General features: G+C 37.6%; 1 protein-coding gene and 1 long non-coding RNA gene across 4 annotated transcripts in view; one reads left to right on the top strand and one right to left on the bottom strand.

The window, feature by feature from the left end:
• Positions 1–5,949, bottom strand: part of LOC148125771 (uncharacterized) — a 29,500-nt gene extending 23,551 nt beyond the window's left edge. The window contains exons 1-2 of the long non-coding RNA XR_015743685.1: positions 5,881–5,949; positions 5,628–5,690 (exon numbers count right to left, since the gene is read on the bottom strand). This is a non-coding gene — a long non-coding RNA (uncharacterized LOC148125771). The remainder of the gene's footprint in view (positions 1–5,627; positions 5,691–5,880) is intronic.
• A 168-nt stretch (positions 5,950–6,117) lies between these two features.
• The window catches only part of A1CF (APOBEC1 complementation factor), a 64,901-nt gene continuing 48,560 nt past the window's right edge, over positions 6,118–22,458 (top strand). For 2 of the 3 annotated variants that reach the window (XM_026719914.2, XM_026719915.2), the window contains exons 1-3: positions 6,118–6,164; positions 19,438–19,581; positions 20,482–20,616. In XM_026719914.2, coding sequence (XP_026575699.1) covers positions 19,483–19,581; positions 20,482–20,616 — 234 coding nt within the window. In that variant the 5' untranslated portion in view covers positions 6,118–6,164; positions 19,438–19,482. Of the gene's footprint in view, positions 6,165–19,437; positions 19,582–20,481; positions 20,633–22,458 lie in introns of all 3 variants that reach the window. The other variant, XM_087932359.1, reaches the window with a different exon arrangement.

Consider the following 22,458-nt stretch of genomic DNA (forward strand, 5'->3'; position numbering starts at 1 on the left):
AGAAATCTGTAGCTCTATGTGCACATTTGCCGAATTACAAATATCTTCAAACTGACAATGTTACCTAGTTAGGGTAATGAAACATCTGCACTAAAACAAGCAAGCTCAGAGAGCACAAAAGACCCCTTATTTCAACCCTGAGCCACAAATATTCTCCTTTATTGGTATCTCTAAAGTGTTTGCCTATATTACTGAAACTGATGAAAAAATAAACGATTTTACTTCGCTTCCATCATAATATTTTCCTCTACAATTCATACAATAATTACCCAATTTTGCATGTAACAGTCGATGGAGAGAATAATCACATGTTTGTTCCTAACTGTGCAATGCAAATCTGGCCTTGTACGTTTGTTCAGAAGCCAGTTCCACTGAATTTAGTGAGAAAGACACAGGTAATTTTTAGAAGATTGCCTTGTTTTCATACTCCACTACATCACTAATGACATGTCGATAAGTCTAAACAAATGGTATCAGTCAAGGAGGATCTTAACCAAACTGCAAATTAAAATACAAGACTTCATCCTATGCACAAATAGCTTTTTCCCCTCCAAGGAGTTGGAATAATAAGCAGTCTTGCAGGAAACTGGAAGAAAACTTTACGAATATCCTCTCAAAATTAACCTAATGAGAATTTGTCATTGTGTATAGTCATAGAATGCTAGATGCTTACTTGAAAGCTGACTGGAAGTTTAAATAGGAGCACTGTAGATAGTAATTCCTGAGCTTATTTCTTTTCTTTTCTTTCTTTCTTTTCCTTCCTTCTTTTCTTTCCTCTTCCTTCCTTCCTTCCTTCCTTCCTTCCTTCCTTTCCTTCTGATAAGAAGAATCAGTTTGGTGACAGTTCTTCCAATATTAGTCCAATAATCAGCTTGTTGTAAGTGAAAATGATAATAATAGTCATAATCCTGTGTAAACTCCACTTATCTATTGAATGCATGGACAAGTAGCTCTTCAACAATGGCCAAGCTCCAAGAGAACAAATGGATTTACAGGCCATATTGCTACCTTGACTCTTCCTGGCTAGCCATGAAGATAGACTTTCTCCTCATATAAAGAAGTGAAGGAGACCTGATTTGTTATCATACAGGCATTATGCAAGACACTCTAGATGTCTATGGAGATTCTCAGTCATCCAGGTCATGGTTGTCCCAAAGGTCCTTTTTCAAGAGGCAACTGGACTTTCTGGTTTTTCTTTGAATATGTTTGCTTCTCATCCAGGAAGCTTCTTCAGCTCTTCTTAAAAAAAGCACCTTAGGGAAGAGACTCAAGACTTATATTGCCACAGTTCTTTTTGTTCTTTCTAAGCAAACTGTTGTAAGTCAAGAACTACCTGTATTTGTCCTTGTTATGCAGATTTTTAATTGTAGGTTCCTCTTACTCCAGAGTGCATTTCAAGATTCAGGACCTTGCTTTTGTTCCCAACAGTGTAAGACCATACAAGAACTATAATCTTCTGTATGTAGTCCTGAACTTACAACAGTTCATTTACTGACTGCTCAGCGTTACAATGACATTGAAAAAAGTGACTTATGACCATTTTTCATACTTACAACTATTGCAGCACCCCCGTGGTCACGTGATCAAAATTCAGAAGTTTGGCAACTGACTCATATTTATGATGGTTGGAGTGTCCCGGGGTCATTGATCCCCTTTTGTGACCTTCTGACAAGCAAAGTCATTGGGGAAGCCATATTTATTTAACAACGATGTTACTAACCTAACAACTGCAGTGATTCATTTAACAACTGTGGCAAGAAAGGTCATAAAATGGGCAAAGCTCACATAACAAATGTTTCGCTTAGCACAGAAATTTTGGGCTCAGTTGTGGTCGTAAGTGGAGGACTATCTGTAATCCATAAAACCTTATACTTCAGGGTCATCTGACTAAGCTTATACAAAAACCTAGCAGCTATAGGCCCAAAATATTTATTTACCCATTGTTATCTGTCTTTTATATCATTGCAAAAGTAAAATAAGCCAATGAAACAAATAGCATCAACTTAAGATGCTAGACAACTCCTGGCCCTGGTGACAAATGAGTAAAACACAAATAAGTAAATAAAAATATTTGCAAAGTTCCAGATGTTCTTTCTCACATAGTTTTTAGTTAATTACACAAGGTCTATCAGAGGGTTTCCAGGCATCAGTCCAAATTCAGTCCAGTTAATAAGTGAATCCTACTCTATTTTAATAATTTTTAAATACAGAGGGTCCTCAGTTAATGAATGTTCGTTCATCAACCATTCAAACTTACAACGGTGCTGAACCAGTTCTTGAAGTTCTGGCGGTCCCAGCACCTCTGCAATCATCGGACCATGATTTGTGTCTATGAACCCCATGCCGATATTCAGCGGTGGGATTCAATTTTTTTATTACTGGTTCTGTGGGCATAGCTTAGTGGGCGTGGCTTGGGGGGGCATGGCAGGGGAAGGATATACTGCAAAATCCCCATTCCCTCCCCACCACACTAACCTGCTTTCCAGCTCCGTTCTCCTGTGCAGGGCAACAAAAGAAGACCCAGCCTATCAGCTGGGACTCAGGAGGCAGAGAATAGATGGGGGCAGGGCCAGACAGAGATAGTATTTGCCGGTTCTCCAAACTACTCAAAATTTCTGCTACTGGTTCTCCAGAACTGTCAGAACCTGCTGAATACCCACCTCTGCTGGTATTGATGTTCACTGTTCTTGAAAAGTCTGAGAATCACTAACTTTAAATCATCTTGCTCTAAAGGAAGCATTTATGAACCCTGTGTCCTGATAACTAATTAAGACTGTGTCCTGTTTAGAAAGCATAATATGAGACATGAACAAAAGAAATTAGATTGCTGTCCGAGAACAAAAATAGACGCTGCGCTCTTGGAGTTTCCATTATCTAATATCCCTACAGAAATTAGCCTATTTCTCTGAAACAGCTGAAATAGAAACTAGATGATAAGTCTTTATTCCAAGATACTGCTACTGATTATTACATTTCCCAATGTGGCAATTACCAGGCATTTTCTCCTATCTAAAATTTTACATTTTTGAAGTCTTATAATTAAAAAAAGGGGGAGGGGTAGAAGCTGGCATGTACCAACAGAGCAGCCTTCGGTGTGACCTTTATTTCCAAAAATACCTCTGAATCCAAATTAACTCCCAAATTTGTATTAGGGGGAAACAATAATATGAGTTTGGCTGTTTTGAAATATCCTCACATATGCAGGAAAAAAGGGCAAAGGTTGGGAGGGGAGCAGAGTTATCGAAGATGGAGGTAGTTAAAAAAAAAAAATCAAGATGGCGGTGGCTGCAATTGAAAAATTGAAGCTCTACCCATTCTGTTCTGTTCCAAAGAGATGAACCATCTCACCAAGCCTCTAAGCAAGGTAGAGATATTCAAGACAAAAAGAAGCTTTAAAAGAAGAGGGGCTTAGCCAAAGAAGAAAATATTGCTTTGCTCTAAATCAAGGGTGTCCAATCTTGGCAACTTTAAGACTCATGGATCATGCTGCCTGGGCAATTCTATCCACAGGTCTTAAAGTTACCAAGACTGGATGTTCCTTCTCTCACTGGTCTTGTTCATCATGTTGAAATTAAAACGTATAGTGGCTTAGCGGGGCGTTTCCATAGTGTAGCCAGTTTATTAAATGTGTTTAATCTGATTGGTTTCTGTTACTACAATAGCAGATTGTGTGTGTGTGTGTGTGTGTGTGTGTGTGTGTGTGTGTGTATTTGTGTGAGCACTGAGACCACATTTGTTGGAAGAATCGGTATAAAGAGATGATAAGTATTAGTGTTAGGAAACAAATTACTTTGATTCATTGAAAATGAAGTCCTTAAAACAATCCAATAGATATTTGTTAGCCACAATACTTTTTTTATGTGTATTGGATGGAAAGTACATATAAAACCAGTGCTTCACTCACATAGGCATAGGTGCCATCTTGCCTTTTTTCAATCTCCCTCCTCTCCAACATAATAGTTTCCTATGGGAGGGTATGTTGGAGAGAATGGCAATAAATCTGATTAATTATTATCCCTTAGGCCCACTGCCATTTGCAAATGGACAAGTCCTGCAACATTTATTTTGCATAAACCCCCAGATACGTCCCGAATTCCAAATGCTCTCACATTTCCTCAAAAGTTGTGGATTCCTGATTAATAATTAGTATGTATATTTATTTTTCTTTTCATTACCTTTTGAGTATAGGGTTATAGCTATGAATGTGTTCAATCATAAATATGCAATCACAAATTCCATATAATATTTTCCACTTCTGTAACCTAAAACATAGCCATGTATTGATGGATATTCATTTGAATAACTACATTAGTATTATTCTTGAACTTAAGAGCCATTCCTTGCTTTTTAAAATAATTATTTCAATGAATAGCAGATGTCAAAACAGGTTCATAATGTAATAGATGTATACTTTATAAACATACAGAAAACATAACCTTGCTAAAGATTTAAATCAATGGTGGGATTCAAAAAAAATTTCTACCGGTTCTGTAGACATGGCTTTGTGGGCGTGGCATGGCTTGGTGGGCATGGTTTGCTGGACGTGGCAAGGCAAGGTTACTGCAAAATCCCATTTTCCCCACCCCACCCAACTAACCTGCTTTCCAGCTCCGTTCTCCTGTGCAGGGCAACAATCAGCCAATCAGCTGGGACTCAGGAGGCAGAGAATAGTTGGGGGTGGGGCTAGTCAGAGGTGGTATTTGCCAGTTCTCTGAACTACTCAAAATTTCCACTAATAGTTCTCCAGAACTGGTCAGACCCTGCTGAATACCACCTCTGATTTAAATGGAATTCAAGTAATCTGGGAAGGATTATGATTTGCTTTGTATTTATTTAAAATACTAATATTTAAATATTTAAAACTGTCATATTGATGTTTAACATGGTTTTTCCCCCTAGGGGAAAGGTTTTTCATATTTTTCAGATAGATAGATAGATAGATAGATAGATAGATAGATAGATAGATAGATAGATAGATAGATAGATAGATAGATAGATAGGCAGGCAGGCAGGCAGATAGACAGATGGAGAGATAGAGAGATAAAGATAGAGATAATGATGATAGAAATCAAGGAGAGAAACAGAGAAAGAGACAGAAAGAGAGACAGAGAAAGAGAAGTAGTCTACTTTTCATGAGACAGAATAGCAAAGCTTTTAAAAAAGAAGGAAGAAATGTTGATTTTGGCAAAAGTAATTACCAAGGCTTCACAAATCTTTTGGAAGAAATGTTTTGTAATGTTTGGGAGTGTGTATAAGGCATCTCTCTTGGAAAACTCATTAAAGCAGCTGCATCTTTATCTCTTTATCCAGAGCTGGGTAATTGCTTCAGTAGTGTATTTGTAGTTATACACTATGTGCACTCATATGTGAAATGGCCCATGTGTTATGAATTGCTTCTTTTGAAGATTTTGCATAGCTTTACTAATGATCTACTATTACTCCAATGATCTACTAATCATTGGAGAATTGCTGTTTTTTTCTTCTGCAAAAATTTATTCACTTAACTTGACTGTACATAGAGTATAGAATTTTCAGTGAAAAATTTCATACTGGTCTAAAAATATTTTTTGTTACAGATTCATTTTTCTTTGAAATTATGCACTTCTGCTTATATTTCATATCCTTACCTATCAACACTGGCAAATGCCTCCTCACCATATGCCAATATGCGCCTTACTCCAAATTGTTACCTAGGATAAAATTGAGTTTACAAATTAGACATTATAATGATCTAGCTCCAGGGATTTTCCTGAAACTCTGAAGACAGTCCACAGGGAGCTATTCTACCAATAAGATAAAATTAGTTTGGGGTAAAGTTTTGTATCTGAACATTTTCCCAGGTAATCTAGCTGACCAATTTTAAAATGATATCCTTCTCACCTCATAGACATTTATTCAGGTCCACCATTAACTTCTGTCTTGTGGATTTTGTAAACAGTTTTTGTAGACAATGAGCAGGAGTGACCTAGCTATCTGGTCAAAGGGCTGCACAGAGTAGAAAGATAGGGCAGTTAAAGTTTAACTTATAGAACTGTAAACCAACTAGGGGTTTGCTGAACCTTTGGAGCTTCATATAATGATTAGAGAATAACCAGAGTGACACGTTGCAAGTTCGACATAATCAAGGAGAACTTTTCCAGGTGGTGGTCTCTGAAATTGTTCAGGTATGATGTATGCCATTTACCACCATAGGCTGGGGTGTTGGTGATAATAATAGTATGTAGCATTTTAGTTGATCAATGGATTGTACTGTCCACTACTAGAGTCAGTAAAGAAGATCTTGATATTACTTTTCTGAACTAGAAAGTTTTCAGATGTCAAAATCCAATTTTTGGAGTCTGTAGCTCCTAAGTTTATTATCAGTCACAACTGAAATGGGAATTTCCCCATGTATTGTTCTGTAAAGTTAGTATCACAGGCAATTCAATGTTATTTTTCCTCATTTTTCAAGGTGGGCAGTTGTTGAGAGGGTCATGGGATTCAGTTAGTAAATAACTACATTTCTGCTATTTAACTGGTTAGATTATTGTATTTTTACCTTTCTATCAGCAGAATGAAACATTTATAACAGGTTTATACGAACAGAAATTAAACAATCAGCCAACAATATATTGCTTTAAAAGAGGCTTTTAAAAAGAAAAGTTCTAATCATTCCTATTCTGATAATTTAGATTTGTTAAAGCACAACTTGCTTGGCTAATCATTATATGTGTCTTCATTTTTCCTTTACAAAACAGCCCTTCATTTTAATACGTTTTCAAATAGCAGCTTATTTGTTATTTAAAGTTTGGGTTTAGATTATTTTTCCAGAAAAGATTTTGAGGGGGCTGTTTTCAGATTTTGAAATACCTTGCTAAGTGTCATTGAACAGTAATAGCAATGAGATAAAAGAGTCCACATTAAATAATCTACGTGTCAGTATTTAATGTAAAACAGATTAATAACAGCCAATGTATGTGTACCAGTGTTCTCTTCATTCATTTTTAAAATATGAAATTTTGTAGGTGAGAAAATGGAAGATAATAAACTTTGTAGATTGCTCCCCTCTCCTTGTTCTTATCACAGTTTCCTCTATTCAGGATCTTCTCTGTCCAAAATACTATACAACCCAATTTTCCAGGGTTCTCAATGGCATGATAGACAACAGAGTCCTCATTGTGCATAGTAACACCCAAACTGAGAGAGCCTATTCGTAGTGTGTTGTCCCTATATAAGATGACACTCTTCCAAAATATGAATGCTTCACATTTCTGTGAGAATTATAGCAGGCAGATCATGGCAATGAACCATAAATTTATGTAATTGTTCAGCCAAAGCCATTTATTATCTAAATAAATTTTAAGAGTGTTTTCCACTAAATGAGAAAAAGTCACTTTTTGACAATGGTATTATCCTGTTTATGTTTGAGGTAAGGACTAAAAGTCAATAAAATATTTACACAGTGTAGGCAGAACCATTATAATAATAGTTGAAAGTTTGCTATATATTTGTATGTGAGAATGTGATGAAAGAATTCATATATTTTGTATTAATGTTGCTTTGTATACTATGGATTGTTTCTTGTCTCAACTCACCTACATTTCATTATAATGTTACCATCACTCATTTATGCTTAACCCTTTAAAAAAAAGGCTGTAGGTTGTTGCTTTGACTTCATTTTAAAAATTTGGTATTTTAGCCCTTTTGAAAAGAACATAGCACAAAAACTGAAGTGCCTGGAACTGTAAACTATAGTGTTTTTTCCCTTCATTCGGTAATTTTAGGTTGTTTTCAAATACAGGGTTTACCAATTCAATATGGCTTTGTTTTAGGTGTCTCTGGTAATGCAGTACTTTCCAGTGAGTTGCTCTATTGATCCGCAAAAAACAAACAGCATTTTTTTCTTATCTTATTCATGTAAACAGTAACTAAGCTTCAAGAGAGTGCTGCTAACAGGCAACCTCAGAAGGCAAAGCACAGATGGTGGGAAAGTAATCCAGTAGCAACCTGTGTTTCCATCAGATTAAGAAATTCCAGGTTTTTGTTCTTTGCAATGAAAAGGAAGACAAATGTGTCAGCAAAGATGGCAGTGAGATGTCAGGGAGGAGGAGGGGTTGAAGATAGATTTATTTGGTATAAGAAAGTGAATATTGTAAAAATTCTCAAAGTGGTGGAAAGCAGTTATCAAAATGAAAATGTGTTGTTAACCAATTACATGTTCATAGGTAAGAGTTTCAGGGATCAGGATGTTAGAGTAAATAAATATATATTTAAATATTTCCTATTATTGTATTTATTTATTTAGCATATGGGTCCTATTATTGTACAACATCGCAGCCCAATTATTTTTACAAGAAAATAACCATAAGAAAACTCTGTTATGTCCACAATCACTTTTACAATATCCTTAAAAAACATCTCCCTGTTAGTGTCAAGAAAATCTACCTACTGCCAATCAGAAGGAACTACTGGTAGTTCTCAATTTACAATCATAATGGAACCTGTCCATTACAGTCCTAAGCTGTGACAGTCGTAAAACAGATTATCACATGGCCAAATTTTATGATTTGTTTTTGTGGTGGCCATTAAGCAAACCCATTGATTACTGGGAGGCCTTTTTGCCAAAAAACAAAAGTAAGGCCTGGTTTTAGATAAAAATGTTGTAAATTGCTGAGCAGTCAAAATGCAGTCAAGTGACCATGGGGGACATGGACCATGGGGGACATGGACCATGGGGTCCATTGTAACTTCAAGTGGTTTCCAAGCAACCAATTGTAACTTCCAAACTAATTTACTACACTGAATTTAAGAGGCATCATTTTTAAATTTTATTTTGGATAGTGTTTCATATTGGAATATGACACTGCACTCAACTGAGTGATGTTTATAGATCAAAAAGGTCTTTCTCTTTGCAGTCTTGAAATTTACTTTAGACTTTATATGGAAGAGAGAAGATACCTCAGTTTCATAGAGAAAGGGCAAGATAAAAATAAGCAAACAAGACAAAATAAAAAATTATATCCCATTCTCTTTAAGTCAGGAATTCAAGAACTGTGCAAAACAGTCCTCCACATAAGAACATATTGTAATGTGAAAACTGTACATTAAATAGCACTTAATATTTAAATAATTAATATGTACTCCACCTTTTATTGTTTTTACAAATAACTCAGGGCAATAAACATATCCAATACATCTCCCTCCTATTTTCTCCACAGCAACAACCCTGTGAGGTGAGTTCCTGACCCAGCTGCTTTCATGGCTGAGTTGGGAATGGGACTCAAACTCTTTCTACCCTTAACCAATAGACCAAACTGGCTTTGAAATAATAATGCATATAGAAGAACTAATTAAATCTGGCAACATAGATCTTTGAAGGATTTCTTTCCTTCAAGGAGCAAGCCAAGATCGGAGTCCTTCAAAGGGAGCCAAGATTGGAGTCCTAAGCAGAAATATACAGCATGAAAAATGAGTCTTACTCTCTATTTCAGTATTTCTCAACCTTGGCAGTTTTAAGATATGGAACTTCAACTCCCTGAATTCCCCAAACAGCAGATCCCCAGAGTTGGAGCTCACACATCTTAAAGCTGCCAAAATTGGGAAATACTACTCTATTTGAAAAGACAGTTTTTGTAAGATGTTGGGTTGTTGTTCGTTCATTAAAAAAGGGCTCTAGTGATCAGATTTAGGGAAATTATTCTTCAGATGATTTAAGAGAGTCTGTAAGGCGCCTCTTTCTCTTGCTGATCCAAAGATGCTAAATTTGCAATGTCATTTTGACATTGCCGAGGATTATCTGATTTCCCACTGCTGTTTAAAACTCGTACATTTTTAGCAAATGAAATTGAATGGCCTTCTAGAGACTAAGACAGCTTCTATTCTACTTATTTTTTTTAAAAAAAATCTTGTTTTCTGTAAAGTGTTTATGTTTACATCAAAACTATATTTAAAAGGAAAATGTAAAAGTCTAGATCAAAAGACCTAGTACTGAAAGTCTACATTTTGAAACTGCTTTTGATTGGGAATGGAAATAAGATGCAAATTGAACTGACAATATACTTATTTTGAAAAAGTACAGAGAAGAGCAAACAGGATGATTAGGGGACTGGAGACTAAAACATATGAAGAACAGTTACAGGAACTGGGCATGGCTGGTCTAGGAGAAGGACCAGGGGAGAGAAGGACCAGGGGAGACATGATAGCAGTCTTCCAATATTTGAGGGGCTGCCACAGAGAGGAAGGGGTCAATCTATTTTCTAAAGCGCCTGTAGGCCAGACAAGGAATAATGGATGGAAACTGAACAAGGAGAGATTCAATCTGGAAATAAATAGAAACTTTCTGACAGTGAGAACAATCAACCAATGGAACAGCTTGCCCTTGGAAGTTGTGGGAGTGCCATCACTTGAGGCTTTCAAGAAGAGATTGGACTGCCATTTGTCAGAAATGGTGTAGGGTCTCTGGCATGGGCGGGGGGTTGGACTAGATGACCTATAAGGTCCCTTCCAACTCTGATTATCAGTTATCTGTGATTTCCTTTTTCTTTTTGAAATGGTACTGATAGTTCCATGCCATAATAGAATTAGGAAATAAGATCCTTGCAGTATTCTGATAGTAGATAATACTTATTGTGAAATGAGATCCCTCTCCAAATTTAACTATATTAGAAGCAAATATATCTTTTTTCCCCTATAGTCTTCTGCAATCTTATAGTAAGGGTATAATCCTACAGCATATTAGTTTGGGTCCAAAAATTTGTAGGTTTTGTGGGATTGCCATTTGATTCCTTCCAATGTTTAGAAGCCCTTGCAGAAAGGTCCACCAAGAGGGATGAGCCTTCCATGTGTAGAATTGGAAAGATCTTCATTTGTCTACTTTCAGAAAGTTTCTCAAAAATTATACCTGATAGTACAGACTAATAGTTTTGCCTATGATGGTCTCATCTGCTTGTCACAAAGGTGCTTTTTCAAAAGGCAACTGGGCTTTGTATATTCTTGAAGATATTTCACTTCTCATCCAAGAAGCTTCTTCAGTTCTGACTAAATGGTGGAGGATGGAAGGATTTACAATCTTTATAGCCATCTCGTCTTGGATGAGAAGCAAAATGACTTCAAGGAAAAACCAAGTCCTGTTGCCTTTTGACAAAAGCACCTTTGGGACAACCATGACTTGAATGACTGAGAATCTTCATAAATGTATCATCTTCTGCTTCATTGGAGTTTATAACATGACCTAGTTTGCATATATGAACAATGAAATTTCTAGTGAGAGCTTGGAAATATAGGTAGGCCTTATTTAGCAACCGCAATTGAGACCAGCAACAGCGAAACTGTAACTGCACTTATGATCTTGCTTCAGTTTTTCTTTGCTTTACAAATTCACAAAGATAATCAATGTGAGGATTGGTCATAAAGTTATTTCTTCATCACCATTATAATTTATAACTGGAAATGTCCCTAAATAAAAACTAGCTGTAATCCAACTCTGCTGCTAGAAATAATGCCAAAATGGAGTAGATTATTTCAGAGAATATAATTAGAATAGAATAGAATAGAATAGAATAGAATAGAATAGAATAGAATAGAATAGAATAGAATAGAATAGAAGAACAGAGCTGGAAGGGACCTTGGAGGTCTTCTAGTCCAATCCCCTGCTTAGGCAGGAAACACTATACCATTTCAGATAAATGGTTATCCAATCTCTTCTTAAAAATTTCCAGTGTTGGAGCATTCACAACTTCTGGAGGCAAGTCATCCCACTGATTAATTGTTCTAACTGTCAGGAAATTTCTCCTTAGTTCTGGGTTGCTTCCTGCCCTCAGGTGCTTTGGAAAATAGCTTGACTCTCTCTTCTTTGTGGCAGCCCCTGAGATATTGGAGCACTGCTATCATGTCACCCCTAGTCCTTCTTTTCATCAAATTGGACATACCTAATTCCAGCAATCGTTCTTTATATGTTTTGATTCGAAAGACAAGTTGAAAGACAATTATGAAATGAGAATGTCCTTCCTGCAGAATCACACATACCGTGATTCTGCTAGAGTGAAAAGCCTACCACTATTTTTCTGCCAGTTCTCTCAGTTTTGCCTTGTTTAGTTTTGTGGGGAAAGGAGGTGCAGAGAATCCTGGTCAAAAAAGACCACCATGGAACAGAAAGCAAAGTTAATTGATTACTCATTGTCAAACATGAGCCTCAACTATGTAATTTGGTTTAGGATTCAAACCAGCAATTTGGAAACTGGCTGAATTCACTTTGATTAGGGAGACCAATCTCAGTTTGGTATAAGTGGAAGCAGATACGAGGCTAATTTTGAAATGGGTGCAGATAGCCAATTATTAATCCTGCCAATGATGAAATGAATAGGCACAATGGTTCTGGTCTATTTTTTATTTCATTAAACATTCTTCCCATTTAAAGGTGTTACTGAAATCTACCTTGGAATATACATAGATAAGCACCTCATTTACTGCTTCAAATTAATCAAAGCAGGAGGATTTGTGCAAGAATAAAAATCTAAATTTCAGATGTTTAAAAATGAATGCATGTATTTTAGTGGACAGTGGTTATAAAAATGGCATACAGATTAAAAATGGTTATGAAGATGGCCAAAATAAAATAACCTGAGAATGTTCAGACAGATAGTATCAGGAAAGTCGTTTGCTTCTCCCTCTTTCTCCACTTGGCAATTTAGAAGAAAATGATGGACATCATAATATCCTTCTAGACCAGAAACCTAAAAAAAGAAAAATCAGTTCCTTTAATGAATGGCAGACAGGTGCTGTGCTCAGGTGAGGCTGAATGCAATGGCGAACAGGTGTGAAATGCAATTATCAATTGTGAGGCACCTGTAAAGCAAACTGTGCTCTTTCAGGAACACTTTCAAAAGTAAACACAACTGTGAATATTTAAAAACAGGGGTTCATCAGGCTGGAAATCCACTCACCGCTTACCTTCTACACATTCTATACTTATAAAAATGATACAATGCCCTTTTGCAACATTTTCAAACCAGTGTACTAATCGATAAATCAAAAGAGACTCCCCGCCCGCCCGCTTTCTAAATAAGAGCTAAGTTGGAAAACAATCGCTTTTATGACCAAGGTTGAAGAAGGGGTGAAAACTTCATTCAGAGTTGTAATGCTCATTGCAAAAGCGGGTAAACTTACATCATATCTGAAAAGTCAGCTGTCAAGTTAATGACAGGGAAAGGTCAGCACAAGCTATTCACAGAATTGTCTGGTTGAATAGCACTGGGCAGCATTGTATGCAGCCTATATTAGACTCTGTAGACTTGCAGTTACTATCATGCGCACGCTAGGAAATATTTTGCAGTACAACTGGAAAAAGAAACGGATGTTTAAGAAGAGATTAGGCAGCCATTTTTCCAGAATGGTATAGTTCAGGGGTGTCAAACTCAATTTCATTGAGGACCGCATCAGGGTTGTGTTTGACTTCAGGGAGCCATATTGGGCATGGCCAGGGTGGGTGTGGTCAGCTCGACGTCACTTGTGTTGGGGGCACCTGTGGAGGCCCGAGCATCCTGCCAGTGAAAATGGGCTGGCGAGCTCTGTTTTCAGCTGTGACAGTCTCCTGCAACCCTCTGCCAGTGAAAACAGAGCTCAGGAGGGCTCCATTTTCATGGGCAGAGGCATCGTGTGCCTGTCCTTCACTGTTTCCAGAGCAGCCCTGTCAGCACTTTGTGGGCTGGATCTGGCCCCCGGGCCTTGAGTTTGACACCCCTAGTATAGTGTCTCCTGCTTGAACAGGGGGTTTGACTAAAACAACAACCCCCCCCAACCTCTTAGGGACCAGGGACCAGTTCCGTGGAGAGAGGTTTTTTCCACAGTGGGGACGTGGTTTTGTATGCTCCCTCCATCCGGTGGATGGAGCTTCATTTTTGTTTGCGTGGATTGGTTTCTGGCATGCCGTGGACCAGTCCACGGATTGGAGGTTGGGGACCCCCTGGACTAGAAAACTTCCAACTCTGTTATTCTGTTATTCATAAAGCATGAATCAACTTCTTTGAAAAAGATACAGAATGTGAGACGTAATCTTGAAAGAATCTGTCTTGTTGATCCCTGAAAAGCCAAGACCTCAATAAAACAACATTTTACTCCATACTATGAAGGACTATGGTGGCACAGTGGTTAGAATGTAGTATTGCAGACTAATTCTGCTGACTGCCAACAGCTTCATTCTCACCAGCTCAAGGTTGATTCATCCTTCCCTCATTCTGAGGTCAGTGAAATGATTATTGGGGGAAATATGCTGACTCTGTAAACCACTTAGAGTTTAAAGCACTATAAAACAGTATATAAAGCTAAGTGCTATTGCTATTTGGTTAATGACGATTTGATGGACTATGAAATAGATAGGAAAGATGAGCTGGGAGAAACACTGAGGAAGCACCAGTTATGGATACAATAAGGAAGTTGCTACTATCCCCTTGAAAGAAGTTGCCAAGTTTGAAAAAACACTAATATAAAATATGCTTTCTTCATTCAACCCAGAAGCAAGTTGTAAAACTATAATCGTGGTCATCATGCAGCCCTGGACCAATTTTTCAGTGTATTATGTCAAGAAATGAACAGAAAGTAAAAAGATTAGTAACTAAGATCATTAGCCATGCAGGCCCAAAGATAGCCAGGAAACGGGCCCCTTGTCGTTAAAAGAAGTGCTGAATTGCCACCAGTTTATCAGATACTTAGGAACTGGTGGGTTGGCAGCACAAGGAAACAACAGCCAATGACCAACCATCAACACACCAATCAGCCAATAGGAAGGCACCGCATAAACACAACTCACAGAACAGCCCAAAGCACAGATTCCAGTAAAGAAATTCTCTGAGGATGGGCTTCAGCATAAGTCTGAAAGCTCAGAAGCAGTGGTGTATCAACCATTAAACAGACAAAGCACGTGCTTAGGGCACCAGGCCCAAAGGAGGCACCACATAGTTAAGAATATGGCTTCGTTTGTACAGTATGTACAAAGGAGTGGGGCACTAAGATTCGTCAGTGCTTAGGACACCAGTGAGTCTAATTCTGCCACTCCTCAGAAGAGTAAATGTCTGGTCCCAGTGACCAATCCAAATTCAATTTTGCGATAAAAATATTGTGTTTCTATTTGGAAATAGAGTAAATGAAGGAGAAAAGTCCTCATGAGACTTTTCAAGCTGAGGAAAGAGATAATTTTTTACAGCAACAAGGCAAATAAAGGCACTTTGTATGCTTTCAAGTGGCTTGATGAAATCTCTTACCCTAGTGATATATTCAGTGCTCTGAGTAGCTTCTACTTTCACTTCGGGTTTATAATAACTTTTTTATGCAAGATGTGATTTCAGCATTTTTCTTCAGAAGTATGAATTAAGAACAGACGTGGTTTGTCCAACAATGATTTGATTTTTTTCCCTCTCCATTTGTGATGATTTATTTCATTATTATTCAGAAAACATCAATTAACTTTTATTTAACATTTATTAAACATTCAAAATCCACTCCCATGCTGCAGAAGATAATTAAGGAATATGGGATATTAGGAATGTTAAATAATATTAGAATATTAGATAAAGAATAGAGAATATTAAGAAAGGAATGCTTTTGAGTCTATTCATCAGTGTCTCTCAAGCTAAATCCTTTGATCTTCCCACTCATAATACAATACTGTAGGCTTGATAATTTAGCCTTGGACAGAGTTCTGAAAGTCATCTTCAATAAGAAATCCCTTTTAAATTTCTGGCTTTGCATACATGTTGAATAACTAGGATTTTTCAACACTACTGTCAGATGCCTATTGCCAATTCTTCTATTTATAAATATTTCATATCTAATAGAAATGAAGAAGAATAAAAGGAACTATGAGTGGGAAATCTGACAAAGTTCAAACTATCAGATATTAAGACAAATATCAATCTCTTATTCATATTTAGTAATATTTCTGCTTGAGAGAGGGGGGGTTGCACTTATAATTGCTGCAAAGACTATCAGTAGCCACCTCTTTTCTATTTTTTCTTTCCTTTCTACTTTTCTTCAACTTTTTTTCTTTTTTACACTTTTTTTCTTTCATTTTTTTATTTTTTCTTACTTTATGTCAGTCTGTTTTAGTTTTCATCTTCTTGTTTAAACTTTTTAACGAATGTTATGTACAAGAAAGAGAAATATCAATCTCTTGATCTGAGCTAAAAACATCTCTTTGGCTGATATGAAATATTCACTACTTGAAGATTTTTGCTAAAGAGCATTTTTGACCAATAATTTTGTGCTGAGAACTATTTTTATAACATGGTATGGAGTAAATTAAAATTTTCAAGTACTAAATAAATATTTGATTGATTGATTGATTGATGATGATGATGATGACGATCCATAAAGGCAGCATTAACTTTTATCAATCACACAGAAACATCCTGAAGATGATGTGTCCCAGTCCATTTCTTCAGATCTAGCAACTCTGGTGCTGGTTATTCTTTTCTCCTCTTTCTTTCATCATTCCCAGCCTTATTGCTTTCTCTAGAGAGCTAGATCATCACATAATATGTCTAAATCATGATAATTTGAGTCTGGTCATGTGTAGATCATCTGGTTTAATTTATTCAATTTATATGTTCATTTGTTTTCTTGGCTATCTGTGGTATTCTCAGGAGTCTTCTCCAGTGCCAAAATTCAAACATTTCAATATTCTTTTTAGACTGTTTCTTCAAAGACCAACTTTCATTTCTGTTGATTGTCACAAGAAAAAACAAAAATGCATTGTGTCCCTTGGCTTTTTGAAATGGCATTCCATGCAGGTTTCTAACCTGTTTTGGATGATCTAACAAGTTTTTGCTAGCGTGTGACATTAAGGATACTGGACAATAGTTTTCACACTCTGTTAAGTGTTTTCACACTCTGTTACCAACTACCTTTGGTAGACTCTTCCAACTTGTTGGCTAATATGTCTGTCCAGATTTGCAGGCATATTCAAGTAGAATCTGCACTTCTTTTGTTGTTTTCCATATTCCTGTCCATTTGTGTAGCCTTCCAGTTTGGTAGTGATCAGAGTGCCAATCTAACTTCATCTTCTACTCCTAGAGTTTCTTGTAAGTTTCGGCTGCAAAATTTAAAAGGCCTATTTTAAAATAAGGATGGGAGAACCTACATAGAGGCAAACAACATTACTCGCAAAAAAAGTAAATTCATGTGACAATTAAAGAACACTTAAGAAAAATGTGTATAAGGAAAACATTGAGTACAATCCGCTTCTCATTTTATATATTCACTGAATTTCTGAAGATGACCTGAACTGAAAGTGTAGATTTGGTTTTTGTGCAGTCAGTTCTTCCATGGGTATTAGAATAGAAATCCTTTGCTCAGCAACTATCTAAATATTTAAAAAATAAGGGGTATTTCATACATGTGTTAGATAATTTAAGGTACTTTTTAAATATCGTGTTTAAGTGTGCAGCAAGTGAAATGGCTTGAAATGAAGTTCCCATACATTTGGAGTACCTGTGAAGTCAAGCTTAATTCCTGGTGTCTACATTTTGATAGATCTCATAACCATATTTTTTTCATTCTTCAGTCAGGGTGGATAATGATGATACTGTTTACTTGGTCGATGTTTAGGCCTGCAACAGAAAAAGAGGCTTGGGTTCAATAGTGGTCTGTGAGAATAACCTTGAGAGATAAGGGAAGAGGCTGTCCCACAAAAGACACCACAGCCTACAAAAGAAAAAGGGGCATGGGAAGCATCTCAGAAGAAACTCTCCCTAGTTTTTTGGAGAGTAAAGTAAAGGGAGGGGGAGAAATGGTTTCAGACTTGCAAGATTCTGTTACTGTAATTTTACGATAAAGATAGCATTAGTATTCATGGTTTGTGCCTCTTTTCTAGACTACCTTGAAGGACAAAAAGGGTCTGGTTAAGTACAGTGATCCATAATATTGAAGTGGGTAAGAAACATTGCCCACAAAAGAGTGATGAGTTTCACTCAGGATGTTTGAAAATCATTTAAAGCAGGGGTGTCAAATTCATTCATTGAGGGCTGCATCAGGGTTGTATTTGGTCTTGGGAGGCCAGAGTGGATGTGGTCAGGGAGGGCATGGTCAGCTTGACATCACTCATGTCAGGGACACCTGTGGTGGCCTGAGCGCTCTGCCAGTGAAAACAGACTCCCGAGCTCCGTTTTCAGCTGCGACAGCTTCCTGCAACCCTCTGCCAGTGAAAACAGAATTCGGGAGGGCCATCTGTGGTCCTCCTGAGCTCTGTTTTTGCTGGCAGAGGCACCATGGGCCAGTCCTTTGCTGTTTCCAGAGCAGCCCTGCGGGCCAGATCTAAGCACCCAGGGGTGGGATTCAAATTTTTTAACAATTGGTTCTGTGGGTGTGGCTTAGTTCATGGGTGTGGCTTAGTGGTCATGTGACTGGCTGGGCATAGCCAACTCAATATCACTCACACTGAGGCACGCATCTCCTCGCTTGGCCTCTCATGACTGTTGGGATGCTGCAACATTCATAAGTGTGAAAAATGGTCATAAGTCACTTTTTACAGTGCCATTGTAACTTTGAATGTTCACTCGACACAGGCAAAGTACCAGCAAAGGAGGAAAAAAAACCTCCAGAGAAGTTCCAGAGATAGGAAGTCTAGTCCTGTCAAGAATGTAATAAGGGTTAACGGAGAAGCAGTTTCTATAAGCAACACCAGAATGTTTCCTTCCTGCCTTCCTTACAGGATTAGGCCAGTAATTTCTTCTAACAACCGGTTCTCCGAACTCAGTTCTAGAGAATAGGTGCGAACCTGTAGAATCCCACTACTGTAAATACCCCACAAGCTAGATTCGGCCCCCGGGCCTTGAGTTTGACATCCCTGGTTTAAAGGAATACAGGCCATTTCAAATACCTAGCTAAAGCCAGGCATTGCTTTACATGAAAGCTTTATACCAGGGGTGTCCAACCTTGGCAATTTTAAGACTTGTGGACTTCAACTCCCAGAATTCCTCAGCAGCTGGCTGAGGAATTCTGGGAGTTGAAGTCCACAAGTCTTAAAGTTGCCAAGGTTGGACACCCCTGCTTTATACCAAGGGTCCCCAACTCCCGGTCCCTGGACCAGCACTAGGATGTGGCATGCCAGAGACTAGGCATGCAAACAAGTGAAGCCACATCTGCTGGATGCAGGCAGCACATAAAACCATGCCCACTCTGGTCTGCGGAAAAAACTCTCTCCACAGAATCAGTCCCTGTTGCCCAAAAGGTTGGAGGCCGCTTGCTTTATACATTATTTTGGCGTGGACATCTGAACAATTTCTTGCCTCAAAGTCCTCACAAATCTTCTGGAATAAGACGACTCTTAGCCTGATTCTCTGTCCTTTCTGAAGGTGTTGGATTTCCAGTTCTGTTTTCTAATTACTCAGACCTTCCTCGTTACTGTGATGGAAATTTCCTTTACAGAACTATTTTAATTTACTTAATTTATCTTAAATTTGATTGCAGTGAGTACTCCTAATTAACCTGATTTTTTGGTGGTAATCACACACAATGGAATCAAATAAAAAATCCGGGGATGGATTGACCGGCACGCAGAAAGAAGCTGCCCTACGCACTTTAATTCAGCGCACAGGATATAGTTTGATTCAGGTAGGAACTTCCCTGTCACATAAAAACAACTTTTAGGTTGCTAATTTGAAAGTAAAACAAGGAGATGGATGTCTACTGCACTTCCCAATGGCTTTTACCAGAAGTTCTTCCCTAATATCTTTTGTTCCTTAAGGAGGATCAGATGCTACGTGGATTTTCCAGTGCCAGTGGTTTCCATTTTGATAATCTTGTGGCCAGAGTGTTTCCATGAACTGTCAATTCACATTGTAGCCCTGCATTCAACGTAACAATATGAACTGAGGATTCAGCAGAGGGACAACGAGGTCATTGATGATTGGTCTCAGATTTTTTTTCCAATCAGCTGCTCATTCTCTTACCTTCCATGTAGGTTTATGACTTTAAACTCCATGCACACAAAATTGAATATGTTCTCATGCACTTTTTTCCTAAATATACTGTATGCATGGGCTTATATATTTCCTTAGACTATGCTTTTTACATAATACACCTAGATTTCTAGGCAGCTTCCTCTAATAATGCATTGCAACCTAACATAATGAGATGCAAATATACACACAGAGAGACACAAACACGCACACACACACATTTAATTTACCATGATGCAGAAAGTATATATTTGCAATTTAAATGAGACAATGAAATACAAAATGAACCAAGTTCTTCGTCATTCTTGCACAATTCCAGTCATCTTTATATCCTCTTTCCTTATGACTAGGTAAGTTCCTTAATCACTTGAGATGTAAACAGAGGTTCTAAAACAGATCTAATGGAGTCAAGACAGGACCAGGAGCAAATAAAAAGAGGTTAAAGTTTAAGTGAAAAAGATGTAACTACAGGAAGACAATTCAGTAATATGACTAGGGATATCAGCAATGTTGAAATTCATACAATTCCAAATTTTGTTCTTCTTTCATTAAGGAAAACGGTCAACGAAAATATGGAGGGCCACCACCAGATTGGAATGGGCTGCCACCAGAACGAGGCTGTGAGATTTTCATTGGAAAACTTCCCCGAGATCTCTTTGAAGATGAACTCATTCCATTATGTGAAAAAGTAATGATATCATTTAGTACGTTTTCTTTTCTTTTGTGTATATTCAAGGAATGATGTTATTGGCAGGACTCGTATCTAAAACATGTAACGTTTCTGTGTGGTGCCTGGATTTAACAGGAGAAATTGGAGATCATGAATGTATTTTTGTGGATGTGTGGATGCAACACATTTCTTCGGATATATTTTTTTCTAGAACAGCACTGCATGTTAGACAGAGAGTCTGCCATAGCAACTCAGATGTTACATTTTCTAACATCTCATAGCTCATAGTCAAACCATTGTTGGGCTCTCCAGAGCAGTTGGTTGCCAGGTGTAAATCTTATCCTTCAATTTATCCATTGTTGACACAGCCCTGCTCTGTCTCTGTCTCATTCACTTTTAATAATTGCACAAAATATAACCCAATTTAAATATTGACTGGAGGTAGCCAATTTGCAATTCCCAGTTAGGCATCCTGTTTTGTAAGTCCATGTGTAATCTACAAAAGTGATTTTACAAGGGCTACTTGTAAAATCACTTTTATAGATTACACATGGACTCAAATATCTTTGTGGCTGCCTCTATCATTTCTAAATATTGTCCTGGAGACATAATAATCTTCAAGATGACACAGGATGTAGTGCTGTTCTTAGACAAAGATGTCTACTATTTTGTAACTTACCTATATTTCAGAGGTGGTATTCAGCAAGTTCTGACCAGTTCTGGTGAACCAGTAGCGGAAATTTTGAGTAGTTCAGAGAAACAGCAAATACCAGCTCTGAGTGGAGATTTTACAGGATCCTTCCCCTGCCACTCCCACCAGGCCATGCCCACAGAACCGGTAGTAAAAAAAATTTGAAACTCATCACTGCTATATTCCCCAAAGCCTTTTAGAAACTCTTGAAGTGGTTAAAATATTACAATGACTAATCCACATCTATTTAGAAACTGGTAATTCCTAACTAAAATGGTACGCACCAAAGCAGATCCAACTAAGGAAACATATCAGAAATAACTAAAAATCCATATTTTTGGGATCCTTTGTAACAAGTATAGTGATCACATGACCCTGGGACACTGCAACCTATCATAAATAGGTGCCAATTGCCAAGCATCCAAATTTTGATTGTATGACCACAGAAAGGCTGCAAGAGTTGGGTTTTTTCAGTGTCATTGTAACTTTGAATGGACACTAAATGAATGGTTGTAAGTCAAAGACTGCTTGTAGAACAGTCATCTACCTCCTGAATTTATTAATTATTTTGGTACTTTTATCCTATGTGATATTTCTCATATAATTTACCTTACATATAATAAGACATATAAAGAGGGTTTCTGTAGGCCCTGGGAAATTGGTGTTTTTAAACCTCACTTTTCTGTGTAAGATAAATGCTGTCAGAATGGAAACAACACCCAGGATACTTGATATCTAATGTGGAATTCTTATATCCAGAAAATGTTTTCAAAACTCAGTACTTTTATCTGTAAATTCATATGGAGAAGATTCTTCATTTCCAAGAAGACATTGATATTCCTTTTTTATTTTCTTTGATGTTTCTCCTTCAGCCTATCAGTTTAAATTGTAACATATTTAAAAGCTAAAGACTGAAGATATTTTACTTTCACTTAGTGTATTTTACAAGATGAACCTACGAGCCAACACCCTTGTGTTCAATGGAATGCATTCCAACAGAGGTGGTATTCACCAGGTTCTGACCAGTTCTGGAGAAGCAGAAATGTTGAGTAGTTCGGAGACCGGCAAATACCACCTCTGACTGGCCCTGCCCCCATCTATTCTCTGCCTCCCGAGTCCCAGCTGATCGGCTGGGTCTTCTTTGGTTGCCCTGCACAGGAGAACGGAGC

This window comes from Pseudonaja textilis, chromosome 4 (genome assembly GCF_049901715.1).
Source record: "Pseudonaja textilis isolate UNSWEBS1 chromosome 4, rPseTex1.2, whole genome shotgun sequence".
NCBI classification, from domain to species: domain Eukaryota; kingdom Metazoa; phylum Chordata; class Lepidosauria; order Squamata; family Elapidae; genus Pseudonaja; species Pseudonaja textilis.